This window comes from Marmota marmota, unplaced genomic scaffold, assembly GCF_001458135.2.
Source record: "Marmota marmota marmota unplaced genomic scaffold, marMar, whole genome shotgun sequence".
NCBI lineage: Eukaryota > Metazoa > Chordata > Mammalia > Rodentia > Sciuridae > Marmota > Marmota marmota.
In genome coordinates this window covers 10,910,982-10,938,521 of record NW_026000229.1, presented here as the reverse complement: position 1 = coordinate 10,938,521, position 27,540 = coordinate 10,910,982, and the positions used below count along the sequence as shown (strand labels likewise).

The 27,540-nt window shown below is 45.3% G+C and overlaps 1 protein-coding gene across 1 annotated transcript in view; it reads left to right on the top strand.

Moving 5' to 3' along the window:
* The window catches only part of Thsd4 (thrombospondin type 1 domain containing 4), a 610,303-nt gene that overhangs the window by 82,693 nt on the left and 500,070 nt on the right, over positions 1-27,540 (top strand). Inside the window, exon 4 of the mRNA XM_048793384.1 lies at positions 22,604-22,974. Coding sequence (XP_048649341.1) covers positions 22,604-22,974 — 371 coding nt within the window. The remainder of the gene's footprint in view (positions 1-22,603; positions 22,975-27,540) is intronic.

Below are 27,540 nucleotides of genomic sequence, written 5' to 3'. Positions count from 1 at the left end.
GAAAAGCTGTCCCTATACTGGGTGATGGGAATAAGGACGTGAGCCGCCGCCCCATCCCACGGGCGCTGTTCTGCTAAGGTGCCCAGATCCCCAGCAGCCCTCTGCACAGCTGCAATTGCTTGTTAGATTAGTTTTCCATCCTTCCTGGGAATCATTTTTCTTCGTACATTTCTGTTTTTAAAGTTTGAGTAAAATGGAGACTTGGCCGTACACCAGGGAGATTTAGGAGAGAAATGAGCAGTGGGACCTCCCCAGCTGAACCTGGCTGCAAACTGCTGACTGCACAGGAATACAAATGACTTTTAGTGGGATGGGCAGAACTCCTTGGGGGCGGGGGGGAACCCAGCAGTTCCTGCTTTTGGCCAGGAGTCTTAATGCTACCCTCAAGAGTTCCCTGCTCTGGGTCTTCTGGGGTGGCTAGGGTGTCCACAGTCAGAGGGGACCCCTGCCCTGCTTAAAGCCTGCCCCTCACTGACTGGCACAGGTTGGTGACTGGGGAGGCAAAGGAGATGAGCCTCACACAGAACCATGAGCGTCCTGTCATCTAGTATAGCATTGACACTTTGTACTATGAGATCTCACAACCAGTGAAATAAACCTGTAAACAATTGGTATAACTGGAATACCACTAAGTGTTAGAATTTCTACATCCTTCCTTGACTTGGTTCTAGGCTACTGCTATGGAATCATGGTTGTCTGAAGGAAGAACTGTTGGGGTCGGTAAGGGCACTGTAGCACAGTCTGTGTGTGTTCTGTTTCTTCTCTTCAATAGGTGGTAATCTCTTCTACTTGTTTTGCCACCGAGTAGAAGTTGCCTCCTCTAGCTTAGTACTAGCCAACTCCTAGCAGTAGCAGCAACCTATACCTCAAGTCCTTGGTGCTAAGGACACTGCAGGGGGCTCTGGAAACAGTCTATCACGTCCATACTCTCTTGGGAGGTGGATCTGGCCTCTCTGGGCACCTGTTGGAGTGTAAAGGTACAACTTCTCTAATGACCCATCCTGTGTGGCCTGATGGCCTGTTGGGCCTGATTCCTGTTTTTCAATCCTTTTCTATGAGAAAAGGCTTGGCTCTGAGTGGGCTCTGCTTAGAGAGGCCCCCATGAACCTTTTCAGATCCTATCTGTCTCCTCTCCAAAGCTGAACCTGGTTTGTGGTGTCCCTTCAGTGCCCCAAAACATGTGCACACCTCTGGCTTCCAGACTGCAGCAGCTCTGGGTTTGCAGTACCTTTACCCCAGGGGATCCCACAAGCAGCTCTTACACGAAGTCCAGGCCGGTGGCTTCTCTGGAGGATTATGAAAGCCTGGCCAGTTATCATCCTGTGGATGATACACCTGGAATTCCAATGAGAAGAGCTGCTCTGGGGATATTGGGAGCTGCCAGAGAGACTAGAACAGGAATGAGACTTAACCTGGTGAGCAGGGTCCCCGGAGAGGGCTGGCACCATGGCTGCTATATTCCACGGTATGGGGAGACCTCCACACTCCCACTGGTAGCTGTTTCCTTAAATCAGGAAATGCTTATTGACTACATTTCTGTGCAAGGCATTGTGTAAATCCATTGTAGGAGGTAGAAAAGCAGTGTTTCTGAATGAATCTAACAGAACTTGGTCCATGGGAGGTGCTAAGAAATGTTAAAATCTTTAGGGATGTTTGCAGAGATATAGTTTTCTAGCCCCAAACATAAAAATACAACTGAGCTATACTGAGTTTAGCAAAGGATAAGCTTTCTGCTGGAATAAAAAATGGTTCGGGAAGGCAGAATTGGGAAGAGTTCAACAGGAGGGAGGCAGGCAAGAGGGTGTTTGTTTTCTCTATTAGAAGGGTGCTATGATTTGGTTAACTATTCCCCAAAGGTCCATGTGTTAAAAGCTTGGTTTTCAGAGTGGCACTATTGGAAGGTGATGGAACACTTAGGAGAGGGAGCCCAGTGGGAAATCCTTAGGTCAGTGGAGATGTGTCTCAAAGGGGATTGTGGGACCCAGGTCCTTTACTGTTCTCTTCTGTTTTCTGGCTTAATAAAGTGAGTGGGTTTGCTTTGCTGGGTGCCCCTGACATTGCCATCTGGCACTGCCACCAGAGACCCAAAGCAATGGGTACTGATCTTGGACTGGAACCTTTAGTCTGTGAGTTAAATAAACCCTCTCTCTTATGAGTTAATTACTTAGGTCATCATGGTGGGAGAAAGCTGACTATCACAAGGGGTCTACTGGGAACCTGGAAGTAAATGAGGTTTTCTGACAACACTACATGGACTCATCTAGGGTGCTTAGAAAGACTGTATTTATTATAGGCTGTGGGAAGTGAGTGGCTAGGTGAGGCCATTAGCAGGTCCAGTTAAAAAGGAGGGTGGAGCCCAAATGGAGACACCTTAGATACCAGGTAAGGCATGATAGAGTTTGTTTTCTGGGTACTAGGGGCCCATTGAGGCCCTTTGAGCCAGAGGGATGATGGTGGAATAGGATGTTCTGAAAGTATGGGTGGGGGGTAGATAGGGATGGGGGACAGATGGGTGACAGAGAGACCAGCTGGTGGTAATAATAATAACAATAACCAATTATTGAGCATCTCCTAGGTGCTAGACACTGTGCACATGTGATATATGCCATAACCAATAACCCTGCAAGACGGGTACACTTGACCAGTGAGAAAGCAAGGACTTATCCATGCTGAAGAGCCCACACAGAGACATTAAGCTTTTAAATGCCAGACAACCACTTCCACTTTGCAGCTTTGGATGTAGGGAGAGTGACAATACATCCACCAGACACCAAGGGTCATGAGGAGAAGGTGATCCTGAGGGGTCAGGAGAGACGGCATTGAAACGAGATTCAAAAATGTGGCATGAAGATGGTGGCAGACAGGCCAGGTAGTAATTGTCAATCATGTTGTCTAGATAAGCTGTGGGTGTGGATGAGCAGCATCATGGGAAGAAGAAAACATGCTACCTTACAGGGAGATACAGGAGGGAGTTACCTGAGGGACGGCAGAGGAGCAGCTATCAGAGAGACAGGGAGAGGGCTGAGGTGGCATTGCGGTGTGCATGACAACCAGCAGAGGAGTTGTTTCCAAGTGGGTTGTCAGGACTGCCCAATGTTTCAGAGAAATCAGAGTTAGTGCTGCTGCAGGAGTTTGGGAGAGCTCAGGTCAGCTCACCACATGCCCATTAGGTAGCTTCCACATGCCTGGCTTTGCATCTGGTACAGGGGAGAGAGGGAGACAAGTCGCTGTTCTTAAAGGCCTCAGGAAACCTTCTTCAAACAGACCTGAGTTCACTTAGTGTAAGAGAGTTCTTCTGAGAGCCTCTGTCCTCACCTGTAGAGGGGGCATGATAATACCTGCCTGGCTGGGTTGTCCTGGGAATCAGATGAAGCCACACAGCTCTCTCTCGTACCTGGAGTTTAATAGTTTAATTTGGCTTGGCACTCATGTTGACCAGTAAAATAATGCAGGGCTGTTACGGGGTCTCCCTGCCAGACTCTGGGATGCCTGCCTCCTTTGGAGTGGCACCCTCTATTCAATGGCTTGGGCTGTTTGGTTGTCACCCCTGCTTTCTGCTGCCTCATGTGGCCTTCCACTACTATAAAGAATCTGCTATTTCTAGAACTTACACCTTTAATGTGCTTCAGGCCCACAGGTTCCCACAGAGTTCTATTTCATTTTTCCTTCCCCAAGTTCAGAGACCAGACCCCCCTTCACTGGTTGGCTCACTGTGCCCTGGGAAAGCACACAGTGTACTCCATAGCAGATGAAAGGGTCCCAGACTGCTCCAAGGGTTAAGAGAGCAGAGTGGGCTCCATGCTCCATGGGCCGTGTGCACTGGCCCTTGTCCTCTGAAGTCAACAAGAAGAAGGCTGTGCCCATTGCCTGTGTTAGACCACAGGGCTCTGTATTTATCTGCCAAAGGGTCTTTGCTAACCACCTACCCGCTGTTGCCCCCTGTATTCCCTCACTGGGATCTGGGAGGTGGGGAACGGGTAGGTTGGCCTGATGTGTGTTTGGTACCCTTGGGAGACTGGGCTATGAGCGTGGGGGTGGATGCCACAAAGAGAAAGTCCCAGAGGATTATGAGGGTGACTTAGAAGCTGGATATGGTAGGGGAAGAGATCAAAGTAGGGGAAGGAAAAGCCACTGTGTTGTGGCTGCAGGGCTGGCACAGGAAGGCTGTGCTGCTCAAACCCCTCTCCCGGCAGCTCTGCCCACTCTCTTTGGGATCTGTCTGTGCTAAGCCTATATCAGAGACAAGGAGAATTCTTTCATGTCAGCTGGGAGGACCTTCAGGGGTTACCTCTCCCTCCTCTGTGGAATGTGGCCATAGTTTACCCACATAGTTGGAGGGTATAAATTAGTGTCACTTTGGGCTTAAAGGGTGGAATTGGCCAGAAGGTCGCTCCAAACTAGGGTAAAGAGCTTGCTAATCTTATACTGTCTACCTGGCCAGGTATCCTTGCATTCAGGAATCCCAGCTAATATGTGTTGGCCCTAGGTAGACTTAATTTGACTGTGCCCATGGACATGTACCACCTTCCCCTAAGAGGGGTGGCCCTTGTGCCTTTGAATAAACTTCACATATAACCCATTATGAAGATCCATGCTGAGCAATTTCATGAATCCAAAGAGTCTTTCTTTTCATCCCAGTTGATCAACCCGGGTCTGAGACATCTTCACAATTTGACTTCAGTGGTATCAAGTTTAATCAACTGGCATAAGACGTTCCCTCTTTAATAGGCTCACTGGGAATCCCCTGCTGTATCATTTTTTTTGTGTGTGTGATTTAATTGAAAAATAGCCCATATCAGCATCCACCAGAGAATTATTAAGAAGCAAAGTGGACTACCCAGGCGCTTTGCATGGGTGCCACTGCATATTAGATGCAGATTCAGGGACATAGCTCAGGGTCCCCTCCACATTGCTATTCCCTTTGAGGCTTTTGTGTTTGGATTTTGTGCTCTTATATATTGTGACCCACTTCCTTCCTCCTCTCAGTTATGATCCAGTGCTCTGGGGACCTTTGCATTTCTCTCCTTCACAACTGTCAGAACTGGGACTCTGCAGAGAAAAAGACTGAGGAGTGTTAAGGATACCTTTAGCTTACTCTAGAGCAGGGTTTCTCACCAGTGACATCATTGACATTTTGGATCCGATAATTGTGTAAAGTTTGGGGAAGGGTTTCTCTGTGATGCTGTATTTCATGTTTAGCAGGATCCTTGGCCTCTACCCATTAGATGCCAGTAGCACCCCTTACTGGCAGCTGGGAGGACCTTCAGGGGTTACCACACAAGTCTTCACACCGGTTGTGACCACCAGACTGTCCACAGGCATTACCTAGCATCCTCTGCTGGGCAAAACTGCCTCTGGCTGAGAACTTTGATTATAGAAGCAGCAGCAACTTAGGTATTTTAGAAGCCTTTGGAACTATCCCCAGATTTCTCCTTTGGTTGGGATTTCAGAGGCAACTCCTGCTGGGGGTGCTGAAGGGCATTTTCTAGAGCTCCCTCCGCATTCCTGGGCCAGCAGGCTTCTCTTTCATTCCTGTGACTGTTCTTTCAGCCAGAAGCCTGCGGCTCCTCACATGGGTCTGTTGCTTACTGTGCCCCTGTTGTCTCAGACGGGCTGATCTGCAGCTTCTCTGACTTGCTTGTCAGTTGGCTTGGGGGAGGGGTGGTGAGTAGAGCCTTGGAATCCTGGGCTGCTGTCCTGGCTTGGCTTCCCACTGGCTGTGGGACTAGGAGCACTTCTTGTGTCATGTTAGCACTAAATTTTCATATGAGAATTTTACATGATCAGATGGTACAATGGCCAGGGACCCCAAAATGCCTGAGTCCTGCCTGAGACACAGAGAGACTCTGAGAAGAGCAGCAAGTGGGAAAGTATGCTGTGTCTTGTTCTAATGCTTCATGTTCCGGGGAGTTCTTTTGCTCCCCATCAAGTAAGTGATCAAAATCATTGCTCCAAATAGAAAAAAAAGTGTGTTTGAGAGTTTTATATTTGGATAACAAAATATTTTTGTAAGAATTTAGTTAATAAAGTGTTTCTAATAGCTGCAGATTATATTTTGGTGAAAACTATAAGCTATCGTCATCATAATCCTTTTCTTTTTTGGTACCAGGGATTGAACCCAGGGGTGCTTAACCGCTGAGCCACATCCCTAGCCCTCTTTTATATTTTGTTTAGAGACAGATTCTCACTAAGTTGCTATGTACCTTGCTAAATTGCTGAGGCTGGCTTTGAACTCAAAATCCTTCTCCCTCAGCCTCTGAAGCTGCTTGGATTATAATCAGTCAAGCATAAAATTGAAATGCTGTGATGTGGGGAGCATCAAACAAAAACACAGTACAGTTCCATCCACAGCCACCAGGGACCACAGAAGCACAAGATGCCACACCCGTGGCCAGTCCCACAGCTCTGGAACTCATGGGAGTGGCTACTTCACCTGGACTCCAGATTGGCTTCCCACTGGAATCACTTTGTGGCCAATATCTATGTGATGGTGGCCGTGCTTGCTTTGAATCTTTCTTGTTATATCCAATTCACAGTGTGAAAACTTGTGTGGTGAATGAAATACCTGGAAACACTTCATCTGGGTTGGTGCCTAATGACTCCCAGTGCAGAGCCCTGTAGAATTTCAAGTATAATATATAGCTTGGACTTGGAGACCTAAATAGAGCCTTCTGTCTTCTTTAAGCCCAAAGCAATGACTAACATTCTCAACTGGTTGTTTAATAAGAAAGAAAGGAAGGAAGGAAGGAAGGAAGGAAGGAAGGAAGGAAAGAAGGAAGAAAAGGAGGACCCCCTGAGGTAGAGGAGAGGGTCAGAGGATGGAGGTTGTCAAAATGGCGCCTCTGCTCAGTTGGTCTTTTTAGTGTCTAGAGTCCAACCAAATAGATTAGCAGCTCTCCTAAATGAGGATGCTGTGAATTTCATAGGCTCAGAGTATGCAATAGATGACTTTGAATATGTACTAATGTGGGATTCTTATTGTTAAATACTGTGGGTCTCCCTGGATTTCAGCTAGAAAATCCAAACTTACCTGCCATTTCCCCAGATCAGGCTGCCTGGAACACAGAGAGTCGGCTTGCCTGTGCAGCCCTTCCAAGGGCACCTTTGGTCTCCCATGTAATTGACTCTGAGTATTGGAAATAGCTGTGGTTTTTAATACAGTGATATTTCCTCTTCAGGGACTCTGGCCCCTAGTCTAGTTTCAACAACTGCTAGTTCTGTCCCAAGACATGGTTTTTGTTTCTTCCTTGTCTAATGGAGAGAGTGTTTGCATTTGCTCAGGGTTTTTAATGGGCTGTAAGCTTTTGGCTCTGAGCGGGATTCTTGGTTCTGAGCCAGGGAGACTTGAAATGTTTGGGGAAGCCTATGAGAGCTGCTGAGAGGGCTCCTTCCTGCTGTACACATGGCCCAGAGTGGGACCAACATGGGCAGAATGGTAGAAGGAGACTGCCTTGGTGGGCACGGCTGGAGTACTAGGTTCCCTGCCCGAGCAAGTGATCTGGGCTGGGTAACCTTTTCTGTGAGTAGCTGGAGCCAGCAGTCTCAGATTAAGCCAGGCTGTTAAGAGGGGCCCTTCTTCTCATTCCAGAAATAGTGGTGGGAGCTCCCAACTTGGCTGCTGCTGCTGGTCTGGACCATGGCGTTTCTTGAGTTGGAAATAATTTCCAGAGATTTTCTCTTTCAGGCAAGACCACACCCAAGCCATCCCAGAAAGACAGATATGCTTTATTTTTTAAAAATATTTTGTTTTAGTTGTAGCTGGACAAAATACCTTTGTTTTATTTTTATGTGGTGCTGAGGCTCGAATCCAGCACCCTGCACGTGCTAGGCAAGCGCTCTACCACTGAGCCACCAGCCCAGCCCCAGATCTGCTTTATTTTGAACCCCTCTGGGAAAGAGACTTTGCAACAACTCTTGGTATCACAGTCTATTTTTAATGGTCTCTGGTTTTGCCTCTTACCTTTCTCTCTGTAGAACTACCCCTCATGGCCTTGAAGAACGGTGTTGAGGGTGATCATCCATTGGCTCCTCTCCTCTCTGCTAAATCATTTCAATCTCAGTGCTTTGGGGTGCTGGCCAGTTGAGTGCGGGGGTTTTCAGATGCCTCCACCAAAATGCCCCCCAGCAGGAGTGTGAATGTGGGCACATGGACTCACAAGTGTACAAATATGGCCTGTAGGGAACCCAAAGTGTCCTGCTGCTGCCTCAAAACTCTCTTGAAGTCTACTATTTTATTGTTGTTTATTTAGGTATTTTGGTGCCAGGGATTGAAACCAGGGGTGCTTAACCACTGAACAGTGTCCCCAGTTGCTGAAGCTGGCTTTGAACTTGCAAGCTCCCTGCCTCAGCCTCCCAAGCCACGGGAATTATAGGTGCACAACAGCACATCAGCACACATTCAGTAAAATTTTTTTTAGACATTAATTAGAGCATGGCATCCTGTCTCAAATAGAGTTGTCTTAATTTACTTAACATTAGGAAAAATTTCAACCCTTTCCTACCCTTTAAAAAAACAAACAAAAAAAAAAACCTTGAAGAAACCAATAGTTTAGGAGATGCCATGTGTTTTCTCCCTGAATGTCCCGTGCCCCTGGCAGTGCCAGTTAGAGAAGCCCAGACCACGGACATCTCTTGGCTTCTGGAGCAGGGAGATTGGAGTTTGAATTTTGTGTGGCTTCCTAGCAGCCTAACCTTAGGCAGATTACATCAACTTCTTGGCCATAACAGAGGGAGAATTTTCCTACCTGGCAGGCTGTAGCCATTCAACAACCATTAAGCACCTATTATGCGTGCCAGGCTCTGTTATAGGGACTGAGACCTAAGATACAAAAGATCCCTATAGATAGCAAGCATCACTATTCCAGAGGGGTGGAATAGACAATAAACAAGTAAGCAAATGAGAACATTTCACCTTCTAATAATTATTGTGAGAAAGTTGACATAGCAATGTGATTGTGTGTGTGTGTGTGTGCGTGTGCATGTGTGTGTGCATGTACATACCCACATATGCTCAGTATTCTTGATGGTGTGGCCAGAGGAGTCCTCTATAAGGGGGTGACATTTGAATCAGAGTCTGATTGACAAGAGGGAGCCAACTTTGAAGATTAAACAAAGTAAGTTAAGTTAATAAAGCACGTGGCACATAGTAGAGGTTTAGTAGACATTGCCTCTTTCTTTAAGAATAAAACAAATATTATTTAAACACAGGAAAACAGATTTTATGGCTTGTTAGATGTGATTGGAAAGATCTCAGAAGCGTAACCAGGGAATCCAACTGGATTTTGGAAATGGTACAGCTGGAAAATTTGTTTGCAACCCAAATTATTGCACCTCTTTCAAGGATGGCTGCTCAACGGTACTCCTGAGAAAGCGGAGGACCCTCCTAATTGAATTTTCCCTGATAATCAGCATCTTTTGCTTTGTTGAAGAGGCCTTGGTTTTCCATTCACCTATTGCAACAGCCTGCTTCCAACAGAGCATGTAAATAGTGTCTTCACTTCCTTAATCGAATATTACCAAGTTTGTGTTGTAACCTGTTAATTGTATGGGAAGAACTGACATAATTATTTTCTTTTTGAAGAGGCATTGCATTTTGCAAGACATGGCATTGCCCCAAACAGGCCAACTCCTTTCATAAAAGTATAAATTTTAAGAGTATATAAAGTATTTTTGTACTTTCAAGAAACGTTTTATAATTTTCTTTCATATATAAGTAATAGCTAAACTCTAAACTAAAAATGCTATAGAATTTTATCTTTCACAAAATCCTTTTGTACCAGCATTTGGGCTTAACAGAAGCTTTGAGAATTAAACACTATGGGACAGTGAGAGGACTCTGAGCTTTGGAATCAGCCAAAGCTATTCAAGCCTAGCTCTGAGCCTCATCTGTAATTAAGAGTGTTTAATAAGCCAAGGACACATCTGCCCCTGGAGTCTTGGGTAGATTCTTTGTGTTCTACAACTTAGTTTTATTTTAAATTTATTTTGATAATAACTTGAAAATATTCATATAAATCTATTCCAGGTTGTCGGAATGATAATTTATTAGTCGAATATGTCCAGGTCAGTGAGAAAAGGTTTTAAGTGTTTGAATCATAGAAAGGTGGGGAAATGAGATATCACATCATGTCTCAGTCTCCAAAGACTTTCCTATAGTAGTCAAGGTCATGCCCACCTTGCAGCTCTATTGCATGGGTCTTGTGTTTTGTGATTTTGTTTTCAATAACTTATTAGCAGTAAGTGTAATGATTAGTAGCATCATTAAGCATAATTTTTTAAAATTTATCAACCTCATAGATTGACCCTTCAAAAAAAATGGACAGGTGGTTTGAAGCAAATTCATTTTTTCAAAAGAAAAAAATTCATATGGTGGTCTAATACTCAGACTCAGAAGAATCTAGTCAACACAAATGCTGTGCTTTACTAATTTGTACCTCAGGCATGAGACACAAACACAGAAATTATTGTGGAACATAGTGAAGTGTGCTTAAAATGCTGTGGACATCTACAGGAGAGAGCTACTCTCCCTGCCTGGGGAACTGGGCTACTCTGCAAAGAGGGTATGAAATCCAACATGGGGAGAGTCTTAAAAGATAAGTAGGAATTCATCAGGCCAAAGACTAAAGGGCCTGGTAACTGCATTCAGTCTTGGAGGCAGAGGGCAGTTCAGGTCAATCAACATGGAACTTGGATGGTGTGATTTTTAAGAATTTAATTCTTGAAGTGGGAGATGGATAAATGTCAAATAAAAGCAAACAGGAGTGAGGACTTAACCAAGCCATGGGCTGTGGAGGTGGAGAAAAGGGGACAGTGAAGTAGAACTGGTAGGATTTTGTGGCCAGCTTGGGAGGGGGTGTTGGGGGATGGGACACATCTGCAAAGGTCTGAAGATAGACCAGTGTTCAGGTCCTGGTTAGGTGACATACTGAGCATGAAAAGCCTGTGGGTCATCTTGGTGGATATGTCTCATTGGAAATGGAAATCTGGTGCAGGGGAGAGTTTGGGGCTACCTGTTAACAGGGCGACTTGAGCATGAAGATCATTGCTGATGCTACAGTGTTTTCCCATAAAGAAGGTTTGGATGCGAAAAGACCAAGAATGGGACCCCAACATTTGAGGGGCAGCTAGAGGAGGAGAAGCCAGCAGAGAGAGAGAGAGAGAAAGAGAGAGAGAGAGAGAGAGAGAGAGCCCAGAGTTTAGGAGGAGAACCAGGACAGTGTGGTGTCCTAGAAGTCAACAGGAGAGACAGTTTTCTCAAAGAGGGGATAGCCAGGGGGCAAATACTGAGTGACGTGGCTTAAAGAGAGAATTGTCATTTGGATTATCAACTTCCTATCATTTAGACACATGGAGTATGGAGAACATTGGAGGCATCATAGATCATCAGCCAAGTAGCTGAGCAGCCACGGCATGTGCTGCTATAGAGAAAGGAGGTGTTTGACGTTGCACAAACAGATGAGTAAAAGGACCAAGAGGGTGGTTGGTAAATGTGTCATCCATCCATCCATCCAACCATCCAGCATTTCCTGAGGGCCTGCCAGGTGACAGACTGTGGATGGGATCCTATTAAGGTGTATGAACACAAAGATAAAATAGGTTCTAATCCCTGCCCCAGGGAGCTCAGTGCTGTTGGGGAGACAGTTGTGTACAAAAGATAATTACAGTGCTGGGTGGTAAGTGCTACAGAAAAGGACATGCACAACGGCCTGGAGAATGGGAATGAGACCATCTGATGTGAGTGGGAAAGGTCTGCCGCAGGCAGAGGAGAGTGAGCATCTGAACTGAAAGAACAGCCAGGGTGCAGGTGGGCGAGGAGAAGGGTGGACCCTACTTCATCCATATTGTGGGGGTGTGTGATTGGGGTGCAGCAGAGTTGAAGCTGGAAGAGAGGCCACATTATGAGAGGTTTAGAATTCTATGGCAAATACCTTTGGATTTCAACCTTTGAAGAGTGAGAAACAAGACATTGGTAAGGAAGAGAGTAAAACAGTAGTGCTAAGGTTTCCAGAAAATAGCTTTGGTGGCACAGGGAGACCAGAGGAGGCAAGGGAGTCATGGAGGCGGGAAATACAGGAAGGATCCCACCTCGATCCACTCGCAACCTCACTCATTTGGCAAATGTTTATTGAACACCTATTCTGTGCTCTGCTCCACGGGGGATGCCGACAAGTTCCAGCAAAATGCTTTCCATTTGCCTTCCTTATGGGAGCCTGCTGATCCCTGAGGCTTTCTGGAGAATGCTGAATAGGGATGCAGACAGCCAAATCACCATGCTGAATTTTCAGCTGGAAGGTTGCTCTTCCCCACATCAGTTTCTGGGTCCAGAAGCCGGCGCTCTATATTTTGTGCATTACACATTATTTTGACTGTCCTGGTTGGCTTGGGTTGCAAATAGGCAATTGCTGTTGAGCACATGAGGCCAAATGGGCTAGCCACTGCACAAAAGAACACACCCAGGCATTGCACAGAAACATCTGCTTCTGTTTCCCAAGTAACTGCACAGCAACACAGGGTGGACTGGGTACCCAGGCACATGCTCTGCGTTATTTTCTAGTTATAAGTGAGGACGATTTCCATGTGGCTGGTGATGAAAGAGGTCAATTTCAGAAGGGGGGTGTGTTTCTAATTATGGAGATTGTATCCAAATATTGACCTCACTGTGTCATTTTGACTGGACCCTGCCTTTGAATTTTGGGGAAAATCATCCGGGCTTCCTTTGCACTGGGTTTAAGGAAGATCTGTGCTTGGAGCCTCTTCTTTGCTTGGGAGGGAGTCCTGGGCACAACCTGGGATTGCCTCTTTCTCATGATACTGGAAGCAAATCAATAAGTGGCAAGGAATGTAGGAGTTTTTCCAGGAAAAATCAAAGCCTGCTAGCACTGGAAGGAACCTCAGCCTTCATCAGTCTGACCGGTTCATTTACTGATATGGAAACTGAGGTTCAGAGCCACAGACTGACTGGCCCCAAATCATAAAGTGAATAAGCGCAGTCCTGGGACCAGAAGGCAGGGTCCAGTCCAGAGTTTCCCAGGAGGAGTCTGCCCTTCCCTCTTTCATCTTTCTGCATTTCCTCTTTGCAGCTACACGTCTTTTATTAAAGGTATATGGAATCTGCTTAGTGTAGACATCAGGTTAGGCAGGTGTCATTTCATGAATGTTTTCCTGTCTCATCTGATGGACTCTGAATTGGCTTCAGCTTGAATGGCAGAGGTAGACGGGGTAGGTCCCAAAGCAGGGAACTTGAAGGTCATAAAACAATGTGGCTAGAGCATTTGGGGGTAAAGGAAGTAGCAGCCCACAGTGAAGGCCCAAAGCCTGAAGGGTGAGCCCAGTGATTCTCAAACCATTCAAATCATAGGGATTTTTTGAAAATGCGTATTCCTGGGCCCTGTCCCAGAGATTCTTATCCATTAGGTTTGGTGAGGGAATTAGGAATCTGCATGCCTCCATATTTGTGAGGTGGATTGTATTGCACATAATCTTGTGGATCATGCCTTAAGAAACACGGCATGGGACTAGGAGACCCAGAGGACAAGGGTGTGTTAATGTTGCTCTCCAGTGTTTGGTTTGGAGGATGTATCTGGGGCTCCCTGGGACACGTATGGAGTAATGTATATATGGCTGAATCTGGCAGTTTTTGTATCAGATGACTGACTGTAATGATTCTCCAACTGGAAGGACAAAGGTACTAAAAGGATCTCAGGGTATGGTGGACACAGCTGGCATTTGCAGGGCATCCTAACCGGCCTGATTGCTGGCTCCTGGGTGGGTGAATGTCAGTGGTGTTTCCTCTGTGTGGCCCAGGCTTTCCCTGAGCCTTGGCCTCTCTCTTTCCTCATTTCTTTCTCTTCCTTGGCCTCCATTTGCCTCTCCTCCTTTGTTTGAGTTTTATGCAAATGCATTTTTAACTATTTCTGAAGTGCATTCATAGAACTTACTTCTATGATCAATTACCACTGGGGGAATTCTGACCCAATAGTCAAGGCAGGTGTGTTTTACTCCAGTCTTCCATATCTGTGAGGCTCTTGAGATTTGGGGGCTTTTACAGGGTGTTATGCCAATATAGGTGATCAAGATGTGACACTGAATCATCCATCTCAGAGAAAACCATAGCAGTGTCCTTGATTTAGATCTGGTTTGCTGGAGAGCCCCTGTGGAGATGCAGTTCCTCCCTGGGCTCCCCTACAGGGTCCCAGGACCCTGTAGCTAAGCATTCTAGCTGAGCTGCCGGCTCTGTGATTCTGTTTCCATTTGCTCTCAACTTTCCAGAACTCAACTTTGCTTTCCGGACTCAAACTCCAAGGTGTACTTTGGTAACGTTTGCTTTCGGATGTTGACTTGGTTATGTGGCTAAAACCAAACCTACTTTTTCCAGTGTCTTCCAAAGCAAGATTTGAGAATGTCAGACTTTGCACATGACCCATTTTCTATGAAGAACAGATGGTAGGTTTAATTTTGTAGGAAGAGAATTAGAAACCAGTGAAATCTTACATGATTTCACATTAGTACCGAAACCAAATACATCGAAACATTAGCATTGCGCCTAGCCATGGGCTTACTGGTGGGGACAAGGAATTCCTGGGGCTCTCTGGGACTGGGACTACCATCTACTCTTGGTTTCCTCTGTGCCTCTCGCCCCCTCCCCCCAATCTGTTCTGAATCTTTCTCCCTTTAATCTACTTATTTTTATTTATTGAGCAAGCAGTATTGTAACCATGACTGAAATTTTTTAAATTACAAGAAAACTTATCCTGGGCTCAGCTTCAGTAACAGATCAGATGTTTTCATTTTTCCACATCCCCTTCCAGGCTTGGTTCATAGGCTCACAGAATCTTTACATTAGTATAATCATGGTATAAGTTTACGTTTGGCATTTTTAACTTAATATTGTATAACCAGACTTTTTCTATATTGCACTGTGTATTGCTCATGATTACAATATTTTGTTGAATCATTAGACCCCAATCTATTTGACCATCTTTGCATTTGGTCCCATGTGTTCATCCCCCTTAAAAAGGCTATAAAACACAGCCATAGTCACTCTGATGGTTCCTCCTGCTCTTGTCTAAGCTTACCTGCTGCCTGTCTTGGGAACCCCTGATTGATTTGTCCCTGGGTATTTCACAGTGTTAGTTCTCTGGTTACTCTGGCTCTGGTCAACTATTGTCTCCACACATTTCCTCCAGCCCTGGGCTCTCTTAAATCCCAAGACTTCTGCCAAGTGCAGACCAACCACCTTTCCTAGCCTCTGCTCATCCTGATAGCTGCTTTCTCTTTTCCAAGTCCTGTGCCAAAGGCAGACCCAAATCATTTCCCATTTTATATGTATAATATTTGCAATCATTTAGATATCATTTAGCATTCTTCACAGCAAGCAACAGAAACTAACAAAAGCAATGGTGAATTTATTTCAACAAGTCTCAGAAGTAAGTGGGAAGTGGGCAAACCAGAGAGCAACACCACAGAGATGGACTCAGCATAAATGGTGGGGTCAGGAAGAAAGTATCTCATTGACCTACCTTGTCCACTTTGGTTTCAGCTGGCAGAGCCCCTGAATATATCCTGATATACTTTATCCAGTGCATAGAGGTGATTTCCTGAGGCCAAAGGGCACAGCAGTGATTACCAGGTTGCCCTCCATCACATCTTTCCATGAATATTTACTTACACAATCGTCCTTGCCTAACATTACCAACATGGTTGTAGGGCTGATCCCAAAGTGTTTTCAGTTACAGCGTTCATCTCCAAAACCCAAATATTTGGGGGATACTAGTTTCCTCTAATACTGCCACAGCCTCTTTTGCACAGTCCAAGCTGAGTTAAATGGAAATGTGTCTGCCCTGCTTCTCTTATTCCTCTGAATATCATCCCGACCCCCTTCCCCCGGCTCCCTAGCTTGTGCCCCATAGTGACTATTTAGAGAGGGGCCATAATGCCCAGCAATCAACTTAAAAAAAAAAAACATGTATTTTTTTAGTTGTCGGTGGACACAATACCTTTATTTTATTTTTATGTGGTGCTGAGGATCGAACCCAGTGCCTCACGCATCTAGGCAAGTGCTCTACCTCTGAGCCGCTACCCCCCCTCATAGGAAGGTGATATCAGACACTTTAGAGGATTTTATCCAAAATACATGTCTCCCTTGACTCTAGCCCCACCCTAGATATGGCACATTGTACTCTCTAATTAAAGGGTCCCTGCTTGGTACATGTACTTCGAACAAGTCTCTTAATTCTGTAATCTTCTCCTGCATCCACCCTTTCCCTGGCCTTGAAGACCTCCAGAGGAAAAGAGAGAACACCAATGGGTTCCAGGGTTGGATTTGCTTCCTGTGCATTATAAAACTTACAATTAAGTGTGTATTCTCTCAAGAAAGGGACAAAATGAAGATTTTCTCTGTCCCTTCTGGTGAAATGTCGTGTTAGATGCCCTACTTATTTATTCCATTCCATCTACCCAACAACACTGGACAGAGTCACACTATTTTGTTTCTTCAAACCCTATGCCTCATCCTCTGGGCCACACTACCAGCCACTCTGATCCACCAGGACCACATCTGCAAAGTGGAAATAACCCTTGAAATGAATCTTGTGAGGATCAGGCCAGGGTTTGAATTAAAGCACTTCAGGAAGAGGCTGCTTTGGGCCATCCTTGTTGCCTCTTCTTGCTGTGACCCTCCCGTCTGTCTCTCTCCTTCTTTCAGTGGAGGCTCATTCCCCTTTCAAAGCCGGCTGAAGCTATCCAATGTGAACTTCGTCATTCACTGCATTCCTTGTTCCTGCATGTTTTCCACGATGGAAGATGTGTTGTTTCTTTTCTTTTAATCATTTAAGTAACTTTATTCTAAATTTCCTTAGAGCCCACTGGTCTATGGGAATGAGGTCATTTAAAAGCAATCAGTCCAATTTTAGTGACTTCTGCTTGCATGGACATGACCCCTAAGATCACTCCAGACACTGCTGGAAATCTCCACAGGAGGTATCCTGGTCAGAATTTTGCAAACTCTGCAATTTGTCCTCTGGTTTTCATCCCTGTAAGGAGGATGCTAGTAGCTTCTTCATATGGATGTTATGGGATCGAATTAGATAATACATTTAAAATAAAATTAGCCCTTTGTTTATTCTGAACTGAATAAATGATGGCTGTTACTATGTCACTTGTTAAACTTCTGCAGATAGGGCTGGCCTGACATCTGCCGTGAGGTGTTGACATGATTCCCAGGGGCAACCGAATCCTTGTAGAGTAGCGGTGGGTGACGAGTCCACAGTGCATTCTGCTTTCTCATCACTGCTGCTGTGTTTGGTGGGAAATTTTCCAGTTGAGCACTTCAGGTTGCCAGGGTCAGAGAATGACTCAAATTAGGTTGAATTATGTGTAGTTGCTTTTTTAGAGATCAAAAATGATCAAGTATCAGTGGCTTCTTAATATTTTGATCTCATGTTTAAAGAAAGATATCTGAAAATGGGTTTGTTTGCTTATATTCTCCTGCTTGTCTTGTTTTTCACAAATTAATATATTATGTGGAACTGTCTACTTTAATAAAATTAATTCTACTTCTTCTAACAGATGAATGTGTGGAGAGATTAGGTTTCATTTAGTCAAGCTCCTATTTATGAACATTTAGATTGTTTCCATTTGTTGTTTTTATAAGTAATGATGCAGCTGGGCATGGTGGCAGGCACCTGTAATCAGCGACTCAGAAGGCTGAGGCAGGAGGATCCCAAGTTCAAGGCCAGCCTGAGCAATTTAGCAAGACCCTATTTCAAAATAAAAAATAAAAAGGGCTGGGAGTGTAGCTCAGTGGTAGAGCACCAGGGGAGAAACAAAAACAAATAATGATGCAATATAAATCTTTACATGTATAACTTTTTATGCATTGGCTTGGGGTGTGCCAGTGGGATAAGCTACTAAAAGTACAACTACTGAGCTAAAAAAGTATATATGTCTCAAATTTTAATAGGGATTGCAAAGTTTTCTCCCAAGAAGTTGCTCCTGTTTAGATTTTCATCAGCAGAGAACATTGTTGCCATATCAATGTGGTCAAACTATATAATCTTTGCCTACCTAATAGTGTGTCTATTTTATTCTATGTACTGTTAACCCACTTTCATATATTATTTATTTTCCTGTTGTATTAGTTGGCTGGGCTGCCATAATAATACACCTCAGACTGAGTGGCTTAAGCAACAGGAATTTATTTCTCATAGTTCCAGAGGCTGGAAAGTCTAAGATCAAGGTGCTGGCTGATTTGGCTTCCCAGTGGAGGCTCTCTTCCTGGCTTGCACAGGGGTGCCTTCTCCCTGCGCCCTTACATGAGAGTAAGGGAGAGAGAGATGGAGGCAGAGGCAGTTAGAGAGAGAGAGAAGGCCAGCCAGAGGGAGCAGCAGTGGTCTTCTTTCCTTTCCTTATAGGACCCCAATCCCCTCATGGGGGACATCCTCATGAACTCATCTAAATTTCAAAGGCCTTAATTCCAAATCCTGAGGGTCAGGGCTTCACCACATGAATTTGGGGAACACACACCTGTTCACTTCACAATACCTATAAATCACCCGTTCACACCCTTCTTCCCATCTCCACTGGATTGTCCTTTTCTTACTAATTTGTTAGCACTCTTTACAAATGAAGGAATCCAGCAGTTTAGGGTGCACTTTAGAGCGCCTTAGGTTTTCTGCCCCAGTCCCTAAGTGCCACATGGGGGAAGGGCAGCCTGCCACAGGTGACAAAGCTTTCAGTGTCAATTATTTGTTTTGTCTCGTGATTGTATTCTTTAGTTTTGTGTTTGTCACCAACTAACAGAGATCCTCTTAGTCCTAATTTTAGGAACATTATTCATCTCAATCAAAAATACTCAAAAGTTTCCCCACCTTGCTTCTGACCTCACAGAAAACTTATTGACTGTCAGCAAAAAGGAGGGAGGCTGTGTAGGAGGGGAGGCAGGGTGGGGGATCAAGGAGACCAGAAGGCTAACTCCCAGCCCTCCTCCCTGTAGTTTTTCTTTGATTTGGTTTTTCTTCCTTCTTTTCTTTCTCTGTTTTCTCTCCTTCTTTCTTTCTGTTTTCCTGTCACTTTCCCCCTTTGTTTCGTCTGTGTACTATAAAAACAGCCCTGGAGCATGTGGTTGGAGTCCCACCATGGGGACTCAGATGGAATTTCTAGTCACTCACCATAATTCAACTATAAATGAGAGAATTTTTATGAATAGAATAGGATGGAATGTGGTTTCGTGTTTTTCCCCCCCCAGGGACCCTGCCCAATTTGGCAATAGGAAACTAAATTAAGGGTGGGATTAGTTCTAGGAAGTGGAGTTTTAGTATAGCTGCATGCCTAATCCAACTATTACAGACATTGTCTTCATTATCTGCGTTACCGAAGGATCAGGAGGTGGTGGATATTGAAATCCCCAAATGTGCCTGAAACATATTTCTGCCTTTGTTAATTTATCCCAATTATCCTTCCACTAGAACAACTCTAGGAGCGGATTTAGTCCCATTCATTTTTCCCTTCTGTTGTCCAACAGCAACACAGGCAGGGGCACAACATGCTGTAGGAGGGGGAGACAAAACACCAAAGCATGAGAACAGGAGCAAGGAGACCTCGATTTTAGTCCTGTCTGTGTTTCTCACTACCCTGCGACCTTGACAAGTCATGCAGTCTCTCAGGCCCTCTGTTTCTGCTCTGTAAAAGGAGCAGAACAAAATCAGCTTCCCACAGTGGTTGGGTAGGGCATTGAGGGGCTCTGGGAAGTGTGACCTTGTCCTTATACTGCCTCTACCATGGAGTCTGGCCATCCACACGTGCCTGCAACCTGTGCCCACATGGAAGAGGTGCCTGACCGATGCTGGTACCCTTTTCTGCTTTGACCCAAATGTCCAACACTATTATTTTAACTGTATTATTTTAACAAACTACCGGAAACATATTCCCTCACAATTTTGGAGGCCAGACATTCAAAATCAAGACGTCACCAGAACTTGAGTTCTTTCCAAAACTCCTGGGAGGAGCACTCCTTCCATGCCTCTCCAGCATCTGGTGGCTCCAGGCTCCTGGCTGTCACTCCCATCTACATTTCAGCAGTTACACTCTCTGCCCCTCCAAGTCTGTCTTCTCTTCTGTGCCTCATAAGGACACATCACTTGTATTTGCGCCCCCACCCCCAGATCATCTATGATGATCTCATCTTGAGATCCTTAACTGAGTTACACTTGTAATGACCCTTTTTGCCAAATATGGGTCTGGGGTTAAGCATGCAGAACGATCTTTGGAAAGATCAACCCACTAAATACACTTTAGGTGTGACTTTATAGATCCAGACCTGCCCGTTGAGGAACATTTTTTCCTAGCCACCTCAGTAAATCTACTCTCAGTTTAATATTATAAATCAGGTTGTGGTAGGGAGGAGAAGAAAGAGCACATGCCTATTTTTGTTTGTTTTTCGCTGTGCTTATAAGCAGCCAGAAAGCCTTCTCTCATGGGCACCCAGTTCAGCAGGCAGAGGCTGAGTGTGCACCCTGGCTGACACCTGGAACCCAGCCCTCCAATCACTGCATCCAGCTGTCACCCAGGACTCTCACATCCATCTTGTTCTTGCTCTGACCCCATCTCCAGCTGGCCCAGCCCAGGTCCTCTTTAACCTCGCCTTGGCTCTCTGAAAGTAGCTCCCATGGACTGGCTGACAGATGCTGGCTGTAGACCATGACTGTCTTCAGTGTGGCCAGGCTGAGGCCGCTGCTACTCTGGTTGGCTTCTGGTTTGCTCCTTGGGCTCCCTGGTCTCCTCACCCCTCCTGCCCTACTTATTCCCTGAACCATCAGGAACTCAACTGCAGCTACAAAGGTTATCCAGAGTCCACTCTGTGCACTGGAACAAAGGTGATATCAATTATACAAACGTCATGGCTTCACAGCCAGAGCTGAGCCCTGGCTTCTAGTGACCACAGTAACAGCCAGGGCAGTGGTGAACACCTCCTGGCACTTATGTAAGAGATATCAGGGCCAGTTCCTGGTCAGGTGGTCACAGCCATAGGCCTAGCACCATCACTCAGTCTGCCTGGGTGTCAAGGAGGTTAGCCTTCTCAGGTTTGTTCTGCACAAAGAGAAAGATGATCCCTGGGCTGTCTTGCTACTCAGGGGTCCACTGTGGGGACAGAGGAAGAGCACAGCTGTGCAAGTCTGTGAGCTCTTGGGCCAAACAGTACTGTCAAAAACCAAGATTGATAAAAGAAAAAAAAAAAAGAAGAAGAAGCCAAGGTAATCTGGGGGTACTTTTGCACTGCAGATATAAGCCCATGGTGTTCACAGAAACCCCACATTGTAAGGAAAGTCATGAAGTTGCTCAGTGTTCCGAGGGCAGGGAGAAAGCTCTAGAAGGGAAGTAGCAGCTGTCTGTTGGGGAGAGAGCAAGAAGTACTTACCAGAAAGTGCAGTCACTGAGAGCAGGGTACATCTGAGTCCAGAGGCTACTGCAGCTAGGTGTCTGGGGTGTCACATGATGTCACTGAACCTGTTTCCTTTCTGCAAGGTGGTGAGGGCTGTTGTGAGGATTCAGATTACATGTGTAATCTGGCATCAAGTAGATGCCTGAGTAGTCATAGCTGTGACTATCACTCCTGGCTCCTCTCTGAGGCCTTCTCATTCCCCCTGCTGCCCACATCTAGCCAGGAAAGCCAGGCCCTCCCAGGAGCCTCCTCCTACCCTTGTGCCCTGGCTGCATAGAGCTCTGCTCCTGCTGGGCCCAGGCTACCTGAGTGAGCCTGGTGAGCTTTCCTTTGATGCTGCAGCACATCTGCATAGCAAAGGAGCCATAGCGCCTGGCACAGTAGGTCTCTGCAAAATGAACAGTTAAATGAATAAGAGTGTAGAATCACACTTTGGATAGAACTTGTAAACTTTCTGACATTTTTAAAAATCTCTTCTGATTTGTATGAAGCAGAAAATTATCATTATGTTTACCAACAAACATTTATGTAGTGTTAAGCTCTGCTGTGACCTGAAACACGATGACCTAACCTGAATCTCCTTACAACCTATGAGGAAGGTACCAGTACCATCCTCCCTTCCAATGCGGTGACTTCAGAGAGGCTGAGAACCTTCCCATTCACGCTGCTAGAAAGTGGCTGCAGAGATGTGACCACAGGTAGCCTGGCTGTACAACATGGCCTCTGCTCTGCTGTATCCATTACCTTTACTGCAGGGAGAAACAAGGCACACCTACCCAGCTAAAGGGAAGTCCAGTCTAGACCATAAGAGGACTCCTGAGGGCAGCCCACAGTTAAGAGGCCAGGGCACCATGTGGAGCTCTCCAAGGCCATGGCACCCAAAGCCAGAACTGCAGTATGCTTTCAGGGTCCTAGGCTCCTTTGCCTTTGTAGGTCCTTTCCTTCATTAAAATGATGATGATGATGATGATGATGATGATGATGATGATGATGATAATTCTATTGTGTGTCTAAATTCACAAAAAATTACTAAGATCGAGGCTGGATTATATTCATCTTGTTCTGATTTTAAAAACAGAATCTGTGCGTACCTCTACCTAGTAGATGAACCAGCCCTGTTGAAAGCCTTGTAGATTCTGGTCTCCTAATGGGCCTGTGTCTTTGCAGGTCCCTCAGCGGGCGGCGACAGCCGAGGGCGTCCTGGAGGACAGCGGCGGCGCCCCGGGTGTGTGGGGCGCCTGGGGTCCCTGGTCCGCTTGCTCACGCAGCTGCAGCGGCGGCGTGATGGAGCAGACTCGGCCGTGCCTGCCCAGCTCATACCGCACGCGAGGCGGCCCACGACCTGGTGCGCCAGCTCGCACCTACACAGGCCACGTCGTGTCCGCAGTGCGCACGTCTGTACCGCTGCACCGGAGCGGAGAGGAGTTGCGCGCCCAGGCTGTGCCCGATGCTGGCCGCCAGGTATCCGCAGTGCTGCCGGTGCTGCGCGGCAGCCGGCACCCGCAGGCCAGGGGCCACCAACCCACAACCGAAAGAAGGTATGTGTCCACCAGGACCTGCACTTTCCTGTCCCTGTCCTTGTGCTTTGCACCCCAGAAAGCACAACTAAGGCAATTGTTTCTGCCCAGTGGGGAGGAATTCTTGGCTCTACATATCTTTTGATTTATTTTGCAAGCTTTTCAAGTGCTGAGGCCTCTCCTGCTGGGAGTCCCCATGGAAGGGTAAAGGGAGGTAGCTGGGCTGGGCCTAGAGAGACCTGGGTTCCAGTGCTGCCCTAGTGCAGAGAGGAGAAGAGATCACTGATCCCAGGCTGTGTGGATTTGAGCTGATGACACAAGCACAGAAGCATCTAAACCAAGAGCCAATCCCTGGACAAGTTGAATGTTTGGAGTGGGTTTCAGGATTCTATGAATTTCATTAGAAAGTTTCTCCAAAATATTGAGTGAACATAGTATTTTAAGGATGTGTCCAATTAGGAACCTAAATATTTTTAAGTCAATAAAATATAAACTTTAGTAATGGCATAGTGGCATCAAAATAGCTGTACAACTTTAAAAAGCATAAATATGCCAAACCAGGCAGTGCCCTTGGCAATTATAGGGACTGAAAGGAGCTTATCAGTGAATGAATCAAAATATATTTACAGATTATTTTCATTCACTCAACAGTATATTGGGGGTATGCTAGTTCCTAGGTCCCTGATCGATTATGAGAAAACACAGAAACATTAGCAACAACAAAAATAAAAACAAGTAAACATGGACAACAAGAACAAAAAGCTTAAGCTATCTCTCTATGATTAAGAAATGTGTGCCTTGGTTATCTAGCCATATTAATGCCCTTCTGTCTGGGATTGAGCAGGTATCAAGCCAGTTGCCTTGCTACTCTGACAGTTGAGCATCAGCATGGTTGGCTACTTTTTCTCACAATAGCCAGATGCTGCATGAGAGCTGCCCAGTGCTGAAGGCCGATATGCTACTGGCTACCTGCAGTTAAAAAGGAGATGCAGTCCATCTACCCTCCATTCATCCTGCCATGCACTTGACCTGGTAAAGTTTGGAGACAGGACCATTTCATAGAGAAAGGTGCGTCAGATATATTCTGAAGGAGGAACCAAGTTCAGGTAGGTAGGAGTCAAGAACAGTGTGGCCTGGCATGGGAGAGCAAGAAGAAAGACCAGTTCAGAGAAGATACCTCCTCTCTTTCTGCATAGAAACTGGAATGTTCTTCAACTTTGCGCTCTGAAATTTTGTTGGCTGCTCCTCCCTTTATCCCAACCACACTCTCAAAACATAGCTCCTCAGTCCCTTATCTGAAATGCTTATGGCCAATGTATTTTAAAATTCAGAGCCAGCCAAATTTGAGAGAGATAAGTCACATATGAATGGCATTCCCTCTGGTATTGGACAGTATCTCATAATCAAACAGTTTTATTTCAGCAGTGAAGCATGAATGTTCACCTAAGTAGGATAAACAAAGAGCCCATAAATAACTGTCTTTATTTATGGTCAGGGAAGGTCAGGCTTGCTGCCCAATGAGTTTTGTCACCAAACTGACTAATTAAATAAATAAATTTTAAAAATATTAAAAAAGAAAAGAGACACAAACTTGGTTTTCAAATCCCCTGATTTCAAAATTGCAGAGTAATGATCACTAAATTTTATTGAATGTCTATACCTCACCAGGCATTGTTCTTATAACTTTACACTGACAACTCTATGAGACAGAGACTACTATCATTCTATTTTTAGGTAAGGAAATAGAGGCCCAAAGAAGTAGAGTAATTTGCCCCAGACCACACCACTAGTAGGTGACAAGTCAGGATTCAAACCCAGGTACTCATTTGTTCTAAGGACCCGATGAAGATGTGAAGCATGATGGATCTGGGGACCTGGGAGGTGGAATCACCACCTAGAATCCTAAAGCCAGTGGAAGAACTGAGATTTGAAGGTGGCGTGGCTGACTCCCAGGTCCCCACAGCACTCAGCTTCCTGCTGCGGCGGCTGTGAGGGTGGAGGCCTGGGGTCCATGGCGCCTGGGTGGGAGAGAGGCTTCTTTGAAAGCCTCTGTGGTTGAGAACCTAGGAGAGCTGCCCGGGAGCAGGCTCTAGTTGGCCACAGGCCTGTGCTGCAGGCATTCTGGCCCATGTGTTTTGGCAGCAGGCTTTTTTTTTTCTTCTAACTTATTGACAAAGGGCCAGTTACTGTTTACTATGAGGTTCCTACACGTTTTTATCATGCTCTTATAATTTGACAGTTTCAGATGGAACAGTCCAAATATTAACCAGGGAGGCCTGAGCTGCCGATGAATGTCATGCTCTTCCCGGCTGATGAGAATCACATTTGCTTATATTTATCAGTCATTAGGCACTTGTACAGTGTATTTGACCCCAAGGAGAAACGCCGGCATGTTCTTTGGATGGCTGTCTGCTCTGCTCTCTGTTTCAGGTTTGAGGTTTGAGGCACAGGCTGTTGGGGTTTAGATGTTTAAGAAATGGTTAGGTTGCTAAGCCAGGCAACTGAAAACTTAATTGGAGCCAGATAGCAAATATAACTATTTGACCTTCCAACAAATATTTATTAAGCATCTACTATGTTGTAAGGCCCTAGGACAGACACAAAGGTAAATATAAATCAGTTTATGGGATCTCAGGGCTCTTACTGGCAGACTGCAGCAGTTGTTTGCAAACTTTCTGTTTCTTTAAGTGTGAGAATCCTTTCTGCAAATTCAGTCTCAGGTGGAGTTTATAGCACAAATAAAAGCTGTGCTGCTCTAATAGAAGCCTCAGAGGCATTTCTGTAGAAACCTGGGATCCTGACCCAAACACAACAGTAGTTTTTTGCCTTGGCTGATGTTAAAATCTTTGGACCCTTTTTCAGAAATCCTGACTTCCATAACACAGTCTCAGAATCTGCGGGCCATCCTTAGACATTTATAGGATTCCAGTCCAGCCAAGTTTGGGAATCATTGGTCTGAAGGTCTCTCTTTGGAACCTCAAGTTTTCATGGCAAATACTTTGGGAACTGACTGTCAGTTAGCAGAAGTTTCAAAGTTTGGTGAGCACATAGTAGAATCTCCTGCAGTGGGGTGGGGTGGCTTGTTAAACATCTTTTCATCTTCTAAAACTGAAACTCTGCATCCTTTAAACCATGATTTCCTGCTTTCTCTCTTCCCCAGCTCCTGCACAACCTCCATCTCACTTTTTACTTCTACAGTTTTGACTACTCTAAGTATCTCATATGAATGGAATTATATAGCATTTTGGGAACTGAATTGTTTCATTCACCATAATGTCCTCAGGGTTTATCAATGTTGTAGCATGCGCCAGAGGTTCCTTCCTTTTTAAGGATGAATAATATACTGTTGTTTATATATATATATATATACTACATTTTGCTTATCCATTCATTCATTGATGAGCACCTGGCTCGCTCCCATGTTTCAGCTATTATTAATAATGCTGCTTTGAACATGGGTATACCAGTGTTTCTTCAAGACCTCATTTTCATTTCTTGTGGGTGGATTCCCAGATGTCAGTTAGCTGAATCATACAGTAATTCTAATTTTAGTTTTTTTGAAAAACTGCCATACTGTATTCCATAGCACTGTATCAATTTTTTATTCTTGCAACAATACACAAGAGTTTCAATTTCTCTACATCCTCACCAACACCTGTTTTCTGATTTGGGGTTAGTGGCCATCCTAATGGTTGTGGAGAAGCATCTCAGTGTAGTTTTGGTTTGTTTTGCCTGATGGTTAGTAATGTATATTTACCTTATGCTAACTGACTATTCTTTTATTGTCTTTGAAGAAATGCCTACTCAAGTCTCTGGAGGACCTGCTCTTTGATAATGTTGAAACCAAGATGAATTTCCTCCCATTTTCAAAATATCTAGTGAAAATGACATTCAGATAGAGTCCCCATTGCTCAGAGCCCAAGTACATAACCATATAGACATGTATTGGAAATGTCTGTTGGCCAGTTTCATTCAGTTTCTGCAAGGATAGGTTAGGAGAGCAGTGCCCACTCCTATTTGAGAGTCTCAGGTAATTTTTTCACCACTCTGTTTGCCTGTTTAACAGTAGGGCTTTCCCTGCCTGTGGGCTTCCTTCCTTATGCCGACCCAGCTGGAATCTGGTGAATGGGATGCTCCATGGCTTTGATTTAGTAATTTTCTAGAGAGAGAGTAATTGCTTCCCCACACTCTAGCAGATTTTGCCAAATCATAGCTATCACCTACTGGAAAGTAGGTGGGTGCCCAGGACCTGAGGGTTCCAGCTGCAAAAATCATAGTACCCAGATAAGTGGAGCTAGTTCTGCTGGGAGCTGCCTGGCTGGGTCAGGGACATTCTTGACCAGGCCATACAGACCCATATCACAGGAGCATTCCTTGGTAGCATTCAGTCATTGGTGACTGAAAAAATAGTTCTTCACTGTAGCGTGGGAGACCAGGAGCTGGGAATTTCTGAGAGGCGGTAACCTGCATGATGGTTTGGAGTTCAGCTTCTGGAATTGATAGATTTGGATTCTCCACTGAACTCTGCCACTTTGCTAGCTGTGTAAACTGCCATTGTTGCTTAACTTTTTCTACCTTATTACATTG